General features: G+C 62.3%; 1 protein-coding gene across 1 annotated transcript in view; it reads right to left on the bottom strand.

The window, feature by feature from the left end:
• ARHGEF17 (Rho guanine nucleotide exchange factor 17) overlaps nt 1-9214 on the bottom strand; it is a 39955-nt gene extending 30741 nt beyond the window's left edge. Inside the window, exons 1-4 of the mRNA XM_029048553.1 lie at nt 8596-9214; nt 6064-8478; nt 5768-5828; nt 1436-1528 (exon numbers count right to left, since the gene is read on the bottom strand). Of these exons, the coding sequence (XP_028904386.1) occupies nt 1436-1528; nt 5768-5828; nt 6064-8478; nt 8596-9214 (3188 nt within the window). The remainder of the gene's footprint in view (nt 1-1435; nt 1529-5767; nt 5829-6063; nt 8479-8595) is intronic.
• Between the last annotated feature and the right edge of the window lie 5161 nt (nt 9215-14375).

The following is a 14375-nucleotide window of genomic DNA, read 5'->3' as shown; positions in this document are numbered from 1 at the left end:
GCTCTCACCCTTCCTTCCCCTCAAAACAATCAATCAACCAATCAATCGTATTTATTGAACACTTGCTTTGTGCTATGCACCGTGCTAAGCCCTTGGAAGAGTACAACAGAGTTGGTAGACACGCTCCCCGCCCACAACAGAGAGGGATACAGATATTAATGGACACTGAGAAGCATTTTGGCCTGATGGATAGAGTACTGGCCCAGAAGTCGGAGGACCTGGGTTCTTATCCCAGCTCTGCCACTTGTTTGCTTCGACAAGTCATTTCACTTCTCTGTGCCTCAGTTCCCTCATCTGCAAAATGGAAATTCAATACCTGTTGCCCCTATTACTTAGATTTTGAGCCCTCTGTGGGCAGGGACTGTGTCTGACCTGATTATCTTGTATCTTCCCCAGCTCTTGGAACAAGCTGGATTCATAGTAAGTGCTTAAAAATGCCATCATTATTAATAATAATATCAATAAATACACTACGGCTGTGTATATAAGCACTGAGGAGCTGAGGAAGGGGTGAATAAAGGGTACAAATCCAAGTGCTAATCGACCTACTCCCTATGCCTCTTTCTCATCTCTTGTCATAAATCTCTAGCTCACATTACTCTAGACTGTAAACTCGTGGTGGGAAGGGAACGTGCCTGCTAATTTTCTTGTACTGTACTCTTCCAAACGAAAAGTACAATGACCTGCACATAATGAGTGCTCAATAAATGCCATTGATTGGTTGAATGATTGATCCCTCTCCCTTGTCTGAAACTCCCTCCCCCTTCACAACCACCAGAGGCCAGTTCTCCCCAGCTTCATCCGCTCCAAATTTGAGTAATCCCTCTTCTCCTCAAATTATACCCCCACGACGGCCACTTCAGCATTCGGGCACCAATCAAACACTTGCATACCCACAACCTCCTTAGCAATTACCCTGTCATTTAAACACTACATCATAGATACATCTTTCTTTTCCCGCTTCCTGGCACCTGCAATTGATTTTGGTGTCTGTCTTCCTGTGAATTCCGTAAGTGCTGAGAACGTGTCTAATTCTACTGTACTCCCCCAAGCATTTAGAACAGGGCTCCGCAAGTAAGTGCTCAATAAATACGACTGATTGATTAAGATAGCCTTTCATCACTATTTATCGAGCGCCTACTTTGAGAAGAGCCCCGTACTGGCCAGAGAACTCTCCTGGTTGCCTGCTGTGGGCAGAGGATTGTATGGGGGTGGGTATTTGGGAAAAATGACATCTGTATTAGGCCAGATTGGCCCCAAGTCGTCTAAGCCACTCCGTCCTTTTCCACTGCCGTTGCGAGGACTGACAACGGGTGGCCCGCTGTCTTCAGGAAAAACAAGGCAAAATAGGCGGGGACAGATGGGTGGGAGGCCCATCTGGACCCTCCCCTCCACAAAAACCCTGCCTCAGTATCCCCAAAATCTGTCCCGTTACATTCCCGGGTCCACCTGGACCCTGCCCGCGCTGCCGGGGGAGCGGTGACTTCGGGCTCGGGGCTGGAGCTGAGTAGGGGGGGCCCTTTGGCTCCTTAAAGAGAAAATAAAATTCAAATGTAGAAAGAGAAAACCCTCCTGAGTCTTCCCCGGATCCAACCCCCGAGGGGGTTTTCCGGGAAACTACAACCAACCAACTCCGGACTATTAGCGCATTTTTGGACTAGGCGAAGCTCATCCCTAAACTGCCCCTGTGCAGCCTGTCGTTCGCGGTGTACTGAGCGCCGTACTAAGAGAGCGGGACAGAACAGTAAAGTTGGTCGATCCAGTCCCTGCTCTCACGGGACTTTACCATCTCCAGCCGCCTCTCCGGCCCCGGAATTGTATTATCTGCCTTTTGGACTGGTGCTTCCCTCCCTCCTTCGACACAGGCACAGGCAGCTTCGGCGAACGAGACAACCATGTGATCCTGTAGCTCCTCCCTCACTTCCCAATCCCAGCGGAGCAGGCTTCCTCCCCATCCCCGCCCCGGATTCTCCCCAGAGGTTTCCTAGCCGCTCGGCCAGAGGGAGCAGGAGCCTCCCCACCCTCCAGGCACTGCTGCTGATTCTCAATTATGGTCAGCACACTGCATCCGGGCCCACTACCCTCCCATGGATGCAGCGAGAGAGCATCTCCTCTCCTTCCACCCCCAACACCTGACCATGCCTGGTGACCACGAACCACTGACCAGTGGTTCCACGTTCCAAGGGGAAGGACCTCCCCAGCTCCAACCCCAAAGGTGTTCTGGGAATGCTTCCTCCTCCGGGAAGCCTCCCATGACTACTCGGCCGATCGACAGGATCAGTTGAATGCTCTGCAGAACCCTGGACTGGGCCCTGGGAAGGACCAGAGGGAGGAGAAGACACCATCCCGGTCCTCCACTGGCTGTCAATTGAAAGGGCAGACCCAGTTGGGTGTGGATGTGGGGAGACTCAAATTTATGTCTAGATCAATTTGGTCAAACTACAGATTTTAGAACCCTCGGGGATGGAAGAGCCTTCAAGGGCTCAAAAAGCCTATGCCCCTGCCTCCAGGCCAGACAGGCTGGTGAGCAGTTCTGAGATGTTCCGGAGAAGGCGTTTTCACTCCTCCCTCGGTACAAGTATCTTTTGGCAGCTCGGGGGAGGGGGGAGGGTCGGGGAGTAGGAGCCAAGCATTAGAGTTTGGGACCCCTCGTCCTCCTGCTCTTCACACTGCGCCACCGGCAGGAGACCACACATCTGCTTTCCCCACTCTCATCCAGGAATCAGGACGGAGGGAGCAGGGGAGAGAAGAGGGGAAGTAGAGGCAGGCAGAGACGGGGTGGAACTGAACTTGCACCGACGACCAGGAAGGTTCGTCTGGGGGAGAGGATGGGGTGTAGAACACGAAGGAGGCAAACGACTTAGAACTGCCCAGCGCTTAGAACAGTGCTCGGCACGTAGTAAGCGCTTAACAAATACCAACATCGTCAACTTCCTGAGAGACACTGTGTATGTGTGTGTGTGTATCTGAATCCTCCGAGGGTCACGGTGACACAGTTTAGGGATGGAGAGTCTACACTTCCCCATAGAGAGGGCCACGAAGTCTCCCCTCCCCTTCATCCCTCCTCCTCCCACCCCCTCCCCCAGCGGTGGGAAGGGGCTGACCGGCCTGGGAAAGCATAAACAGGAAATCCCAGCTGACCCTCGCCCGCTGACCTCTTTCTCCTTCACTCAGAAGGGGAGGGAAGGGGGAGAGAAGAAGGGGAATCCTGGACTCTGAGCCAAAAGCGTCCCATACCCCCCGCTCCGCCCCCCTCAAGAGACAGCTCCTGGATGGGAGCTCCAGGAGTTTAGTACCGTAGATTGAGGCTGCAGGAGGAGTGTTCCCCATGTACTAAAGAGGGCCGGGGGGGCCGGGGGGAGTCACCACACCCTCCACTCCCCAGGGAGGTTTAGACTGACCACCCCCTAGGCCAGGATGAGCCAGAATCGCCCCACGAACCACTCCCTCGGGGGCCGTTTTTGGGTCCCGGCCATCGCGGGAATACTGGACTGGACCCCGGGAATCCGGGGTCCGCCACAGCTCAACCCAGAGCCAGGTCAGCGGGGGTGGAGGCTGAGCGCGTGGAGGCCGAGCAGACAGAGGCCAGGCCGGCGGTGCAGCTGGTGTAGGAGGAAGCGGCATTCCCGGGAGGGCTCAGGGGCTTCAGCGGGTTCCCAGGCCCTGACAGCCTGTTTCCCTCCCCCGCTCGCCTCTGGCCCCATTCCCATGACTTTTCTTCTCAACCTAATTCCTGCCCCGTCCCATGCGGGCACGGGCGCCGGGCTGGGAGCAGGCCGGTCAGCCAGGGCCCTGCTGGGGACATAGGTCTGGCCAAGGTACGGACTGCCCCGCTCAATACCTCCAAAAATCTCAGCTCGAGCGGCAGGGGGCAACTCCTGGCTTCATCGAAGTTTCTGGATTATCTGAGGGTTGCTATGACCCGCTCTCCCACCCGGACCCAGGTGGGCGGGTGGATTGGGGTCCAGGCCGGTCCACCAGCGGGGAGCCGCGAGGTACCGGGTGTGTGTGTTGGGGGGAGCCGTCGGGGAGGGGGGGATGAGCGTCCTTCAGCGCCAGGGCAGAGCCTCCTCTTGGCCTTTCCTCCCCCTGCCCCTCCCCCGCCCGGCACTCCCCTGCGCTCTGCCCGCGCCAGATGTTTAATTATAGATTTTCTGGAGCCGAAAATTCCTCCTTCTCGTCCTGGACCGGGACGGTTTCCATGGGAAACTGCGGGCCCGGGTGGGGGAGGGGGCAGGGGCCAGGCCGAGAGGGGTGGAGGGGGGAGACGGGAGCCGAATTGATGCTGGGGAGGGTGGGGAATCTCGGGGTGTGGGGAGGGGTGCCGGGGCAGGAGTACCCTGGGAACTCACCCCTGACCCCTCATTCCTCCCCCACCTCCAGTTTCCTTTTCGGGCCCACGCGGCGAGGGTCTGAGCGGGAATCGGGCCGTACGGTTTACCGCTCAGACAGGCGAACGGGTAAGATGTAGCTCACGAGGCCCCAGATATCAGCAGGATGCCTCAGGAAGAGGCAGAGACCCAGAGAGACCCGGGGTGACACGGAGAGAGACACGGAAGGGGGCAGATGGGCACCTCTCCTATTAAAGACGGGTCTGCACAGGATGAAGGATGGTCTAAATCCTGCCGGTTCGGGCCTGGGCCCCACCACCCATTCCCAGGCCTGGTCTGGGAGATGCCGGGGCGGGGGGAGTGGGGGAAAAGTCACTAGGCCGGGGCCCTGTCTTACCCTACAGGAACCTCCCAAATTCCCTCTTACACACTCCCACATACACGCACGCACAAGCACCATCCCAAGGCCACACACAAGACCGTTTCTTGTGCCCGTATGTCTGTTGTTCACTGAGCCCGTGCTGTTTTGCTTTTGGGAGGTTGGATGGGCCATGCTGGGTCACTGGGGGTGTCAGAGATGAAGCGGGAAGAGTCAGGGGTGTTAGAGGGTCTGTACTGGGACACGGGGGGGGGGTCAGGAATGAAAAGGGGAGAGGCAGGGGTGTTAGAGGGTCTGTGCTGGGTCACTGGGGAAAGTCGGGAATGGAGAAGAGAGAGTAAAGGGGGTGTAGGGTAGTCCATGCTGGGTCACTGGGGGAGAGTCAGGGGTGTTGGATCGTCCATCCCTGGCCATGAGGTCGGTGTCCAGTCAGGGAATCACACAGAGTTCCTCCTAGCGTTCTGGGGCCCCTGTCGGAGACAGGGTCCTGGACTGGTCTTGGGCGGAGTCACTCGGGGGGGGGGGGGCGGTCTCATGGGTTTAAACTGTCTTCCTGTCCCTTCCATTCCCCCACAGCCGCGGCCCCTGAACCAGATGTCTTCCAGCTCCTTCCTGGGCGTTACCCACGTCTCCAGTTCCCGTCTTTCGGTGAAAAAGCCCGCCTTCTCCCACTGTCCCCTTCCCCCCTCCCTTCTCCACTCCGGCACTTTCTCTCTCCCCTTCCCACAGTCCCGGGAAGATCGGGTGTTGATGGAACTTTTCCAAGTTCACCCCGGTCCTCAGAACCACTTGCCGCCCCTGGTCTTGTTAAGCGGGAGCTGACCCAAGGCAATCAGCCTCCACCCCCGAGGTGGGGAAGAGAGCATAGGTGAAGCGACCGACGTGACTCAGAGAATGGCTACCCGGCAGAGCCTCTTCCACCCGGGGCCTCACTGGTGGGAGAATGTCCAACTCCAGACCCTGAGCTCAGAGGCAGACGGCGGGCAGAAGAGCGGGCACCCGGGATGTGGGGGTCGACCATTCCGGAGGACCGAAGGGAGGGACCCACCAAACCAACCAAACCAAATTCACGCCCCAGAAAGCTGAGTCTGGGGAGAACGCATCCCCGGGGCCGGCAGCTAATAGAGAAGAGAGGAGCTTTTGGGGAGAAGGCTCCCCCGTTTAGACCGTGAGCCCGTCATTGGGCAGGGTTGGTCTCTATCTGTTGCCCAACTGTCCATTCTGAGCGCTTAGTAGAGTGCTCTGCACATAGTAAGCACTCAATAGATACAACTGAATGAATGAAGGCGGCGGCAGCCAATGAGTGCGGGAGAAAAGTTCAGGGGGAACCCAGCGACGACCGCCCCCAGGTACCCTTGTTTGCCAGCTCCCGCGGATGCATCCCGCCCGCCACGGACAAAACCGGCTTCCCTCCAGGACCGGACAGGCCCCAGGGCCCAGGCCCGGTTGGGGCATCCGCCGGGGGCGGAAACCCCGGACGCCTGTGGTTAGGGCTCGAGTCGCCGGGGGAGACGCGACCCTCACCCCCGCGGACACTCACCACTCGCGGCTTGCCCTGGCTCTTGCCGGCGGCGGGGCCGGGCTCGGAGGGGACGGGGCCAGCTTGGGGTGGCGGAGGGCGAGGATCCTCGGCGGGGCCGGAAGGGCCGGCGGGCGGGGGGTCCCTGGAACCGAGGGCCATCATGTAGCGTTGGGTGACGGCCTCCAGCGAGGGCGGATGGACGGCGGCGGGGGCGCGGGGCCTGCCCGACGGCGGCTCGGTGGTGGTCAGGGGCACGAAGGCCGGTTCGCTGGCGTGGCGGACATGTCTGTTGGGTGGCGGCGGCGGGGCCCGGCAAGGCCCGGGCCCCCGGCCGGGCCCCGAGCCGGGCCCGAGCTCCCGCTGCGGGGGGCACAGTCCCCCCGAACGCCTCCCGACGCCGAGGGGGGCCGGTCCCGGGGCCGGGCCTCCGTCCGGGGGGGCTTCGCCGCCGGACGTGGGGACGCCGGGCTCCACCTCGCGGATGGGGGCCCCGAGGGCGCGGACCCCAGCCCCGATCAGCTCCCCGCGGCGGCTCGGATCGCTCAACGATTTCTTCTTGGCCGTCGAGCGGGCGCCCTGGCGGGCGGCGGGGGCCCGGGGGCCGTCGGGGGCGCCGGCAGGGTGGCCAGCCGCCCCCGAAGAGGCGGCGGGGGCGTCGGTCGCCTCCAGGGAGTCGAGGAGGCGGGCGGCGGGGTCGCCCCGGTGGGGCATCGGGTCGCTGAGGGAGCGGAGCGGCTCCCCGGGGCCCCCGTCGGGGCCGGCGAGCCCGGCCGAGGGGCCCTTCCGCCGCCGCCGCAGGGCGCCCGGGGTGGACGGAGGGTCCGGGGGCTCGGGGCCCCCGTCGGCCGGCTCCAGGGCGACGACCGGAGAGCGGCGCCTGTCCTCCGGGGCGGCTCCCCCGGCCCGCCAGGCGCCCGCGGGCCCCAGGCCCTTGCCCGCACCCCTGGCCGGGGGCGGCGTCTCCGGCTCGGTCACGATGCCCTCGTCCGTCAGGCTGGACTCGTGGCCGGACAGCTCGTCCAGCGACCTCCGGCGGGGAGCGCCGTCCGAGCGGCCGGGCCCGGGGCCCCGGTCCGGGAGCTCCCCGACGGCGGCCGTGGGTTCCTCGTCGGGGGCCGCGGCCAACCCCATCCGGTTGATGTTCTCGAAGACCTGCTGGGCCTCCCGGACGTAGCGGTCGGGGACGGGCAGGGGCAGCCCGTCCGGGTCATCGCCCCGGTCCCCGGGGTCCTCCCGCCGGGCGGGACCGGCCAGGAGCAGCTCGTAGGTGCCGGCCTGCAGGCCGCTCTGCGGACGGAGCCGGCGCGGGGCCGGAGCGTCCGGGTAGGTGAAGGATTTGGCCCGGCGCAGCGTGGCCGTCAGGTCCTTCAGGGAGGGGCGGCCGGCCGGCCCCGCTCGGCCCGGCCCGGGCCCGGGGCTCCGGTCCGGGCCGACGGCCGCGGGGCTGGTCCGCCCCGAGGGGGGTCCCTGCCTTCCGCCCCTCCGGCCGACCCTCAGCTCGGACAGGTCGGCGCGCAGGAAATTCAGCAGGCTCAGCGTCTCCGAGGCGATGTCGGGGTTGGAGAGCGATTTGCGCTGCTTGGGCGCCGTGGCCCGGGCGGCCAGGAGCCCCGCGGCCGTCTGCAGCCGGGGCTGGGGCTGGACCTGCGGCCGGAGCGGGCCGTCTCCCAAGCCCAAGCTGGGGGAGCGGCGGAGGCGGGACGGGCCCGCCGCGTCCGCCTCTCCGTCCCTCGGGGCCTCGGCGCTGGAGTGGCGGGCGCCGGCGCGGGAGGGCCCGGGCCCGGGCCCGGGCCCCGGCAGGAGGGGCGGGATGGTCACCCTGGCCACGCGGGAGACCAGGGGGAGCGCGGCCCCGCAGCCCCGAGGGAAGCCGCCGCCCTCGGCCATGGTCCGGCCCGGTGGCTGCGTCGGGGGGCCGGACGGCGGGTCCCAGGAGTCCGGGTCCCGGGGTCCCCCTTTCCGGGCCCGGCCGGGGGGCTCCGTCCCCGCCGGGCTCAGCCCATCGCTGTCCGAGCCGCGGGTGCGGGCTCCCCGCGCCGCCTCCGCCTCCTTCCTCCTCCTGCGGGCCGAACGCGGGCGCCCGGCGTCCCGGCGTCCGTCCGGCCGGTCCCGGCGTCCGTCCGGCCGGTCCCGGCGTCCGTCCGGCCGGCCCGGGGCGTCGTCGGCCGAGGAGCCGTCGGGGGAGGGGGTCCCGGGCCCGGGGTCGTCGTGGTCGTCGTCGGAGCGGTCCCCGGACTGGTCGCCGGCTCGACCGGCCGCGCGGGAGGAGGCGGAGGAGGCGGAGGAGGAGGAGCGGGAGGAGCGGGAGGGGCCCGAGGGGCCGGAGGCGGCCGGGCCGGGCGAGCTATGCGAAGAATGCAAACCATCTCCCCGCCGCCGTCGCGGCCGCCGCGGCCGCCGCCGTCGCCGTGGCCCCGCGGGCTCGGGGGACCCGGACCCGGACCGGGACCCGGGGGAGCGGGCCGGGGACCCGGGGGCGTCGTCCTGGGCGGGCCCGGCTCCCGGGGCTCCGGCCGGCTCCCGCGCCGGCCCCCGCCGACCGGGGCTCTCCCCGCCGAACAGTTTCCGCATCTCGGTGACGCTGGGCCAGTGGCCCCCCGACTCCGGGCCGCCCCCTCGGGGGAAGCCCGCGGGCCCGTCCTCCGGCTCACCCGGCCGGTCCGGCTCGTCGTCGCTGGGGGAGCCCCGGGCCGGGTCCCCGGTCGGTGCCCGGGCCGGCGGGGGGACCGGGCGGCGGGCGGCGTCGAAGCGCCGGGAGAGGCGGCGCACCGAAGGCGAGAGGGGGCTCCGGGGGCCCCCCGGGGCGGCCGGCGGCACCGTGGACAGCTTGGACACCCCGCGCCGGGGGGGCGGGTCCTCGCGGGCCCCGCCGCCCGGGGTCGGGCCCCCGCCGGGGGTCGGCCCCCCGCTCCAGCGCTCCAGACGCTTGAACGACACGCTGCGGTAGAGGGGGGCCCGGGCCCGCGGCGCCCCGTCCGCCATGGTCCCGGGGGCCCGGGGGGGGGGGGGGGGTGGCTACCCCAGCTCACCTCCCCCCGGTCCGCTCCTTCCCCCGGACCGGTCCCTCCGTGGGTCCGGTCCTTCCGCCGGGCCGGTCCTTCTGCCCCCGGTCCGGTCCCGCCGCGGGCCGCTGCCGGGCTCCGGGGTGGGGGGCTCGGCCCAGGCACCGCGGACCAGGCCGTGGAGGGGAGGAAGGGGTCGCCCACCCGGGCCCCCTCAACCGCTCAGGCTTCCGATGGCGGCGGCGGCTCCATCCCGGTTGGGGTCCCGGCTCAGACCCGGCTCGGGTGGGACAGCTGGGCGCCCGGCGGCGGGGCCATGGGGGGCGGGGGGCCGGTCCGCGGGGTCCGGGGGGTGCGGGGCCCGCTCCTCCGCGCTCCTCTCGCCCTTCCTTCCCCTCGCTCTCCCGCTCCCTTTTGTTACGGAGTAAACTTCGGCGGGGGCGGGGGCGGGACCGGGGGCGGGGCGGGAGCCGCTCGAGGGACCGTCCGGTCCCGCCCCCCACGGAGCCCGCCCCGCCCCCCGCCTCCCCGGACCCGGCCGGACCCGGCGGGACGGAGCGGACCCTGGACGCTCCCGCCGCCCCTTTGTCCCCCCCGCCTCGCCGGGACCCAGCACCGACTGTCGCACCCGGGGCCCGCGCTCCCTCGGCCGGTCCCGCCCCGACCCGGCCACGTGTCATTCATTCAGTAGTATTTATTGAGCGCTTACCATGTGCAGAGCACTGGACTAAGCGCTTGGGATGAACAAGTCCGCAACAGATAGAGACGGTCCCTGCCGTTTGACGGGCTTACGGTCTGATCGGGGGAGGCGGACAGACGAGAACAGTGTCCTGCCCCCTCACCCCTCACCCCCGGGGCCTTGACCTCTGGGGGATACTGTCCGGAGAGGACGGCCTTATTTTCTCAATGAGCCCTACATCCCCTTGATTCGATTTATCTTGATGATGTTGTTTTGTTTCGTTCTGTTTTGCTCTGCCGTCCCTCCTGTCTCCTGGCTCCTGGTCTCACCGGTGGCCCGATTGTCCGTTCCGAGCGCTTACTACGGTGCTCGGCACCTGCTAAGCGCTCAATAAATACGATTGGACGAATGGAGGAATCGGGAGAGAACCGGGGAGGAGGAGAGGGACCTTGGGAATCTAAGAGAAGCAGTGTGGCTGGGTGGAAAGAGCATGGGCTGGGAAGTCAGAGGTCATGGGTTCAAATCCCAGCTCTGACGCTTGTCTGCTGTGTGACTTCGGGCAAGTCACTTCACTTCTCTGGGCCTCAGTTCCCTCAACTGTAAAATGGGGGGATTAAGACTGTGAGCCCCACGTGGGACAACTTGATCAACTCGTATCCTCCTCAGCGCTTAGAACAGTGCTTTGCACATAGTAAGCGCTTAACAAATGCCATCATTATTATTACCTTGGCTCCGTCCTAGCTCCACCCCAGACTGAGCTCCCCATCCCTTTCCCTCTGCTCTTCCCCCTTTCCCTCCCCTCAGCACCGTGCTTAATTGTATGTATTATTTATTACTCTATTTATTTTGTTAATGAGGTGTATTCTGCTTATCTTGATGATGATGTCTTGTTTTGTTTTGTTCTGTTCTGTTTTGCTTTGCCATCTGTCTTCCCCGTTTAGACTGTGAGCCCGTCATTGGGCGGGGATGGTCTCTATCCGTTGCCGAATTGTACATTCCCAGCGCAGTGCTCTGCACATAGTAAGCGCTCAATAAATTCGATCGATTGAATGAATGAATCCTCTGGGATCAGAGGTGCAGCACGCAGGGGCCGCAGGGCGGGGGAGCAGAGCGGACCTACCGCGCTGCTCTCTGTCCCCACCCTGATAATGATAATAATGTTGGTATTTGTTAAGCGCTCACTATGTCTATTTGTTAAACGCTGGGGTAGATATGAGGTAATTAGGTTGTCCCATATGGGGCTCACAGTCTCAATCCCCATTTTACAGATGAGGTTACTGAGGCCCATATGGACAGAGAAGTGAAGTGACTCACCCAAGGTCACACAGAAGACAAGTGGCAGAGCCGGGATTAGAACCCATGACCTCTGACTCCCAAGTATGGGCTCTTGCCACTAAGCCACGCTGATGGGGCACATAGGAGGTGGTCCCAGGCCACAGATTGAGAAGCAGCGGGGCTCAGTGGAAAGAGCCAGGGCTTGGGAGTCAGAAGTCATGGGTTCTAATCCCCCCTCTGCCACTCGTCAGCTGTGTGACCTTGGGCAAGCCACTTAACTTCTCTGTGCCTCAGTGACCTCATCTGGAAAATGGGGATGAAGACTGTGAGCCCCACGTGGGACAACCTGATTACCCTGTATCTCCCCCGGCGCTTAGAACAGTGCTCTGCACATAGTAAGCACTTAACAAATACCAACATTAAATACCATCCCCACTGGAGCCAGGGGGGTGCAAGAGAAGCCGCCGGGACTGTACTGTCTCCCCGGAGTCGGGCCTGGCAGCTCCTGGATGGGATCTCCATCGTCAGTGGTATTTATTGATCAATCAATCAGTTGTATTTATTGAGCGCTTACTATGTACAGAGCACTGTACTAAGCGCTTGGGAGAGTACAGTACAAAAGCCGGGCTGGACTGAGGATGGACCTCTCCTTTTTTTCCTCCCATCTCCACATCCTCCTCGGGCAGGATTTAGGACGCCTACTACAACCCAGCCCACCCACTTTTTCTTCTCTACTGCTAACCTTCCCACTGGACCTCCATCTCATCTATCTTGCAGGTGACTCCTCATTCGCGTCCTGCCTCTGGCCTGGAACACCTTCCCTCCTCAAATCCCACAGACAATTATTCTCCCCTCCTTCAAAGTCTTACTGAAGGCACATCTCCTCCAAGAGGCCTTCCCGGACAAAGCCCTCCTTTCCTTTTCTCCCACTCCGTGACTTGCTCCCTTTATTCGTCCCCTCTCCCACCACAGCACTTGCGTACATATCTGTAATTTATTTATATTAATGTGGATCTCTCCTTCTAGACTGTAAGCTCTTTGCGGGCATGGAATGTATCTCTTTAATGTTCAAGTGTACTCTCCCAAGCCCCTAGTACAGTGTTCTACACACAATAATTGCTCAATAAATACGATTAAATGAATGAAGCAGTGTGGCTTAGTGGATAATAATAATAATAATAGTAATGATGGTATTTGTTAAGCACTTATTATGTGCCAGGTGCTGTTCTAAGCGTTGGGTTAGATACAAGGTATTCAGGTTGTCCCACATAGGGCTCACAGTCTTAACCCCCATTTTACAGATGAGGTAACTGAGGCACAGAGACGTTAAGTGACTGGCCCAAAGTCACACAGCTCATAAGTGGCAGGGCCGGGATTAGAACCCACAACTTCTGGCTCCCAAGCCCGGGCTCTTGCCACTAAACTACGCTGCTTGATAGAGCACAGGCCCGGGAACGAATGAATCAGAAGGCCCTGGGTTCTACACCTGGCTCTGCCACTTGTCTGCTGTATGACCTTGGGTAAGTCACTTCACCTCTCTGTGCCTCAGTCACCTCATCTGTAAAATGGGGATTAAGACTGTGAGCCCCACGTGGGACAACCTGATTCCCCTGTGTCTACCCCAGCGCTTAGAACAGTGCTCGGCACATAGTAAGCGCTTAACAAATACCAACATTATTATTATTATTAAGACTGTGAGCCCCACGTGGGACAACCTCATTACCTTGTATCTACCCCAGCGTTCAGAACCGTGCTTGGCCCCTTGTAAGCGCTTAACAAATAGCATAATTACTATAATTATTAGTATAAACGAATGACTTGCTTCTCCTAAGGCTCCCCGGCCCTCTTTCTGCCCCCCACCTCCCCCTCTTGCCCCGCCTGGCTGAGCCAAGTGCACCTGAGGTGGCGGTGGTCAATGAGGCAGGGGGATTTGAAATGTGAAGGCGACTTTCAAGTGTGCCAAGCCCCTGGAGGGGAGGGTTGACTCTCCCCGAGCCCCTTCCTCCATGAAGCCGGCCCCAGAGAGACGCACCCCCGACCTCCTCGTCCTTGTTCCAGCGCTTAGAACAGTGCTCTGCACATAGTAAGCGCTTAACAAATACCAATCTTGTTCGGCCTCCTCCGGTAGGGCGGCGCTTTTCCGAGCTCCGCCTGCCCCCTTGTGGACGGCGGCCACCTGTAGCAGCTCCAGCCCCGGCCGCTTAGGAAAGCAGCGTGACTCCGTGGAAGGAGCCCGGGCTTGGGAGTCAGAGGTCATGGGTTCGAATCCCGCCTCCGCCACTTGTCAGCTGTGTGACTGTGGGCAAGTCACTTCACTTCTCTGCGCCTCAGTTGCCTCCTCTGTAAAATGGGGATGAAGACTGAGAGCCTCAAGGGGGACAACCTGATCACCTTGTATCCCCCAGCGCTTAGAACAGTGCTTTGCACATAGTAAGCGCTTAACGAATGCCGTCATTATAATAACAATAACAATAAATAGTGGTATTTGTTAAGCGCTTACCATGTGCCAGGCACAGCCTGCCCGTACAACCCAACCCAGAGACTCAGACCCTCAACTGGCCCACGACCTTCCTCCCTCAGGGTCGGGCCCAAGGCCCCCGGACCCCAGAGCCCCCACCCACGCTTCCTCTCCCCCACCCTACAGTCTTCCTTTTCCCCACTCCTGCCTCACAGACTCCTCTGTTTTCCCCTCCCGCCTCTCGGCCTCCCCCTCAGATCCCCCCACCCCCGGTTTGCCGTTCTCCACAGCCTCAGAGGAGCCCCTAGAAGAGCAGGCGGAGCTGCAGGGGGGCTCCGGTCGGGGGGTGATTTCTGGCTCACGTCCCCCGTCGACCTTCCTTCAGCTTCCCCTCCCTACAGGAGCGTTATAACAGGGCACGGTTAACTCGGCCCCTTCCACCGTGGCCTGTACCTCAGAGACACAATTTGGGGGGAGCCAAGAGACCAGACCGGGTGGCCGCTTATCCTACTCCCCTCTGCCCCCCAAGACAGTGGATCCTGAAGGGGAGGGGGCTGCTGGAACGGGGCAGAGGGAAGCAGAACTCTGGGGGACAGGGAACGGGGCTACGTCCAGGGAACATGAGGAGTTGGAGATCCCTGGAAGCACATTTTGGAGCTAGCCCCCCATGATCTAAGGGGATCAAGTATCTTGTCTACTTACATGATTCTCATCTGGGTCTGTCTTCCC

This window comes from Ornithorhynchus anatinus, chromosome 20 (assembly GCF_004115215.2).
Source record: "Ornithorhynchus anatinus isolate Pmale09 chromosome 20, mOrnAna1.pri.v4, whole genome shotgun sequence".
Taxonomy (NCBI): Eukaryota; Metazoa; Chordata; class Mammalia; order Monotremata; family Ornithorhynchidae; genus Ornithorhynchus; species Ornithorhynchus anatinus.
This window is presented reverse-complemented; position numbering and strand designations above follow the sequence as displayed.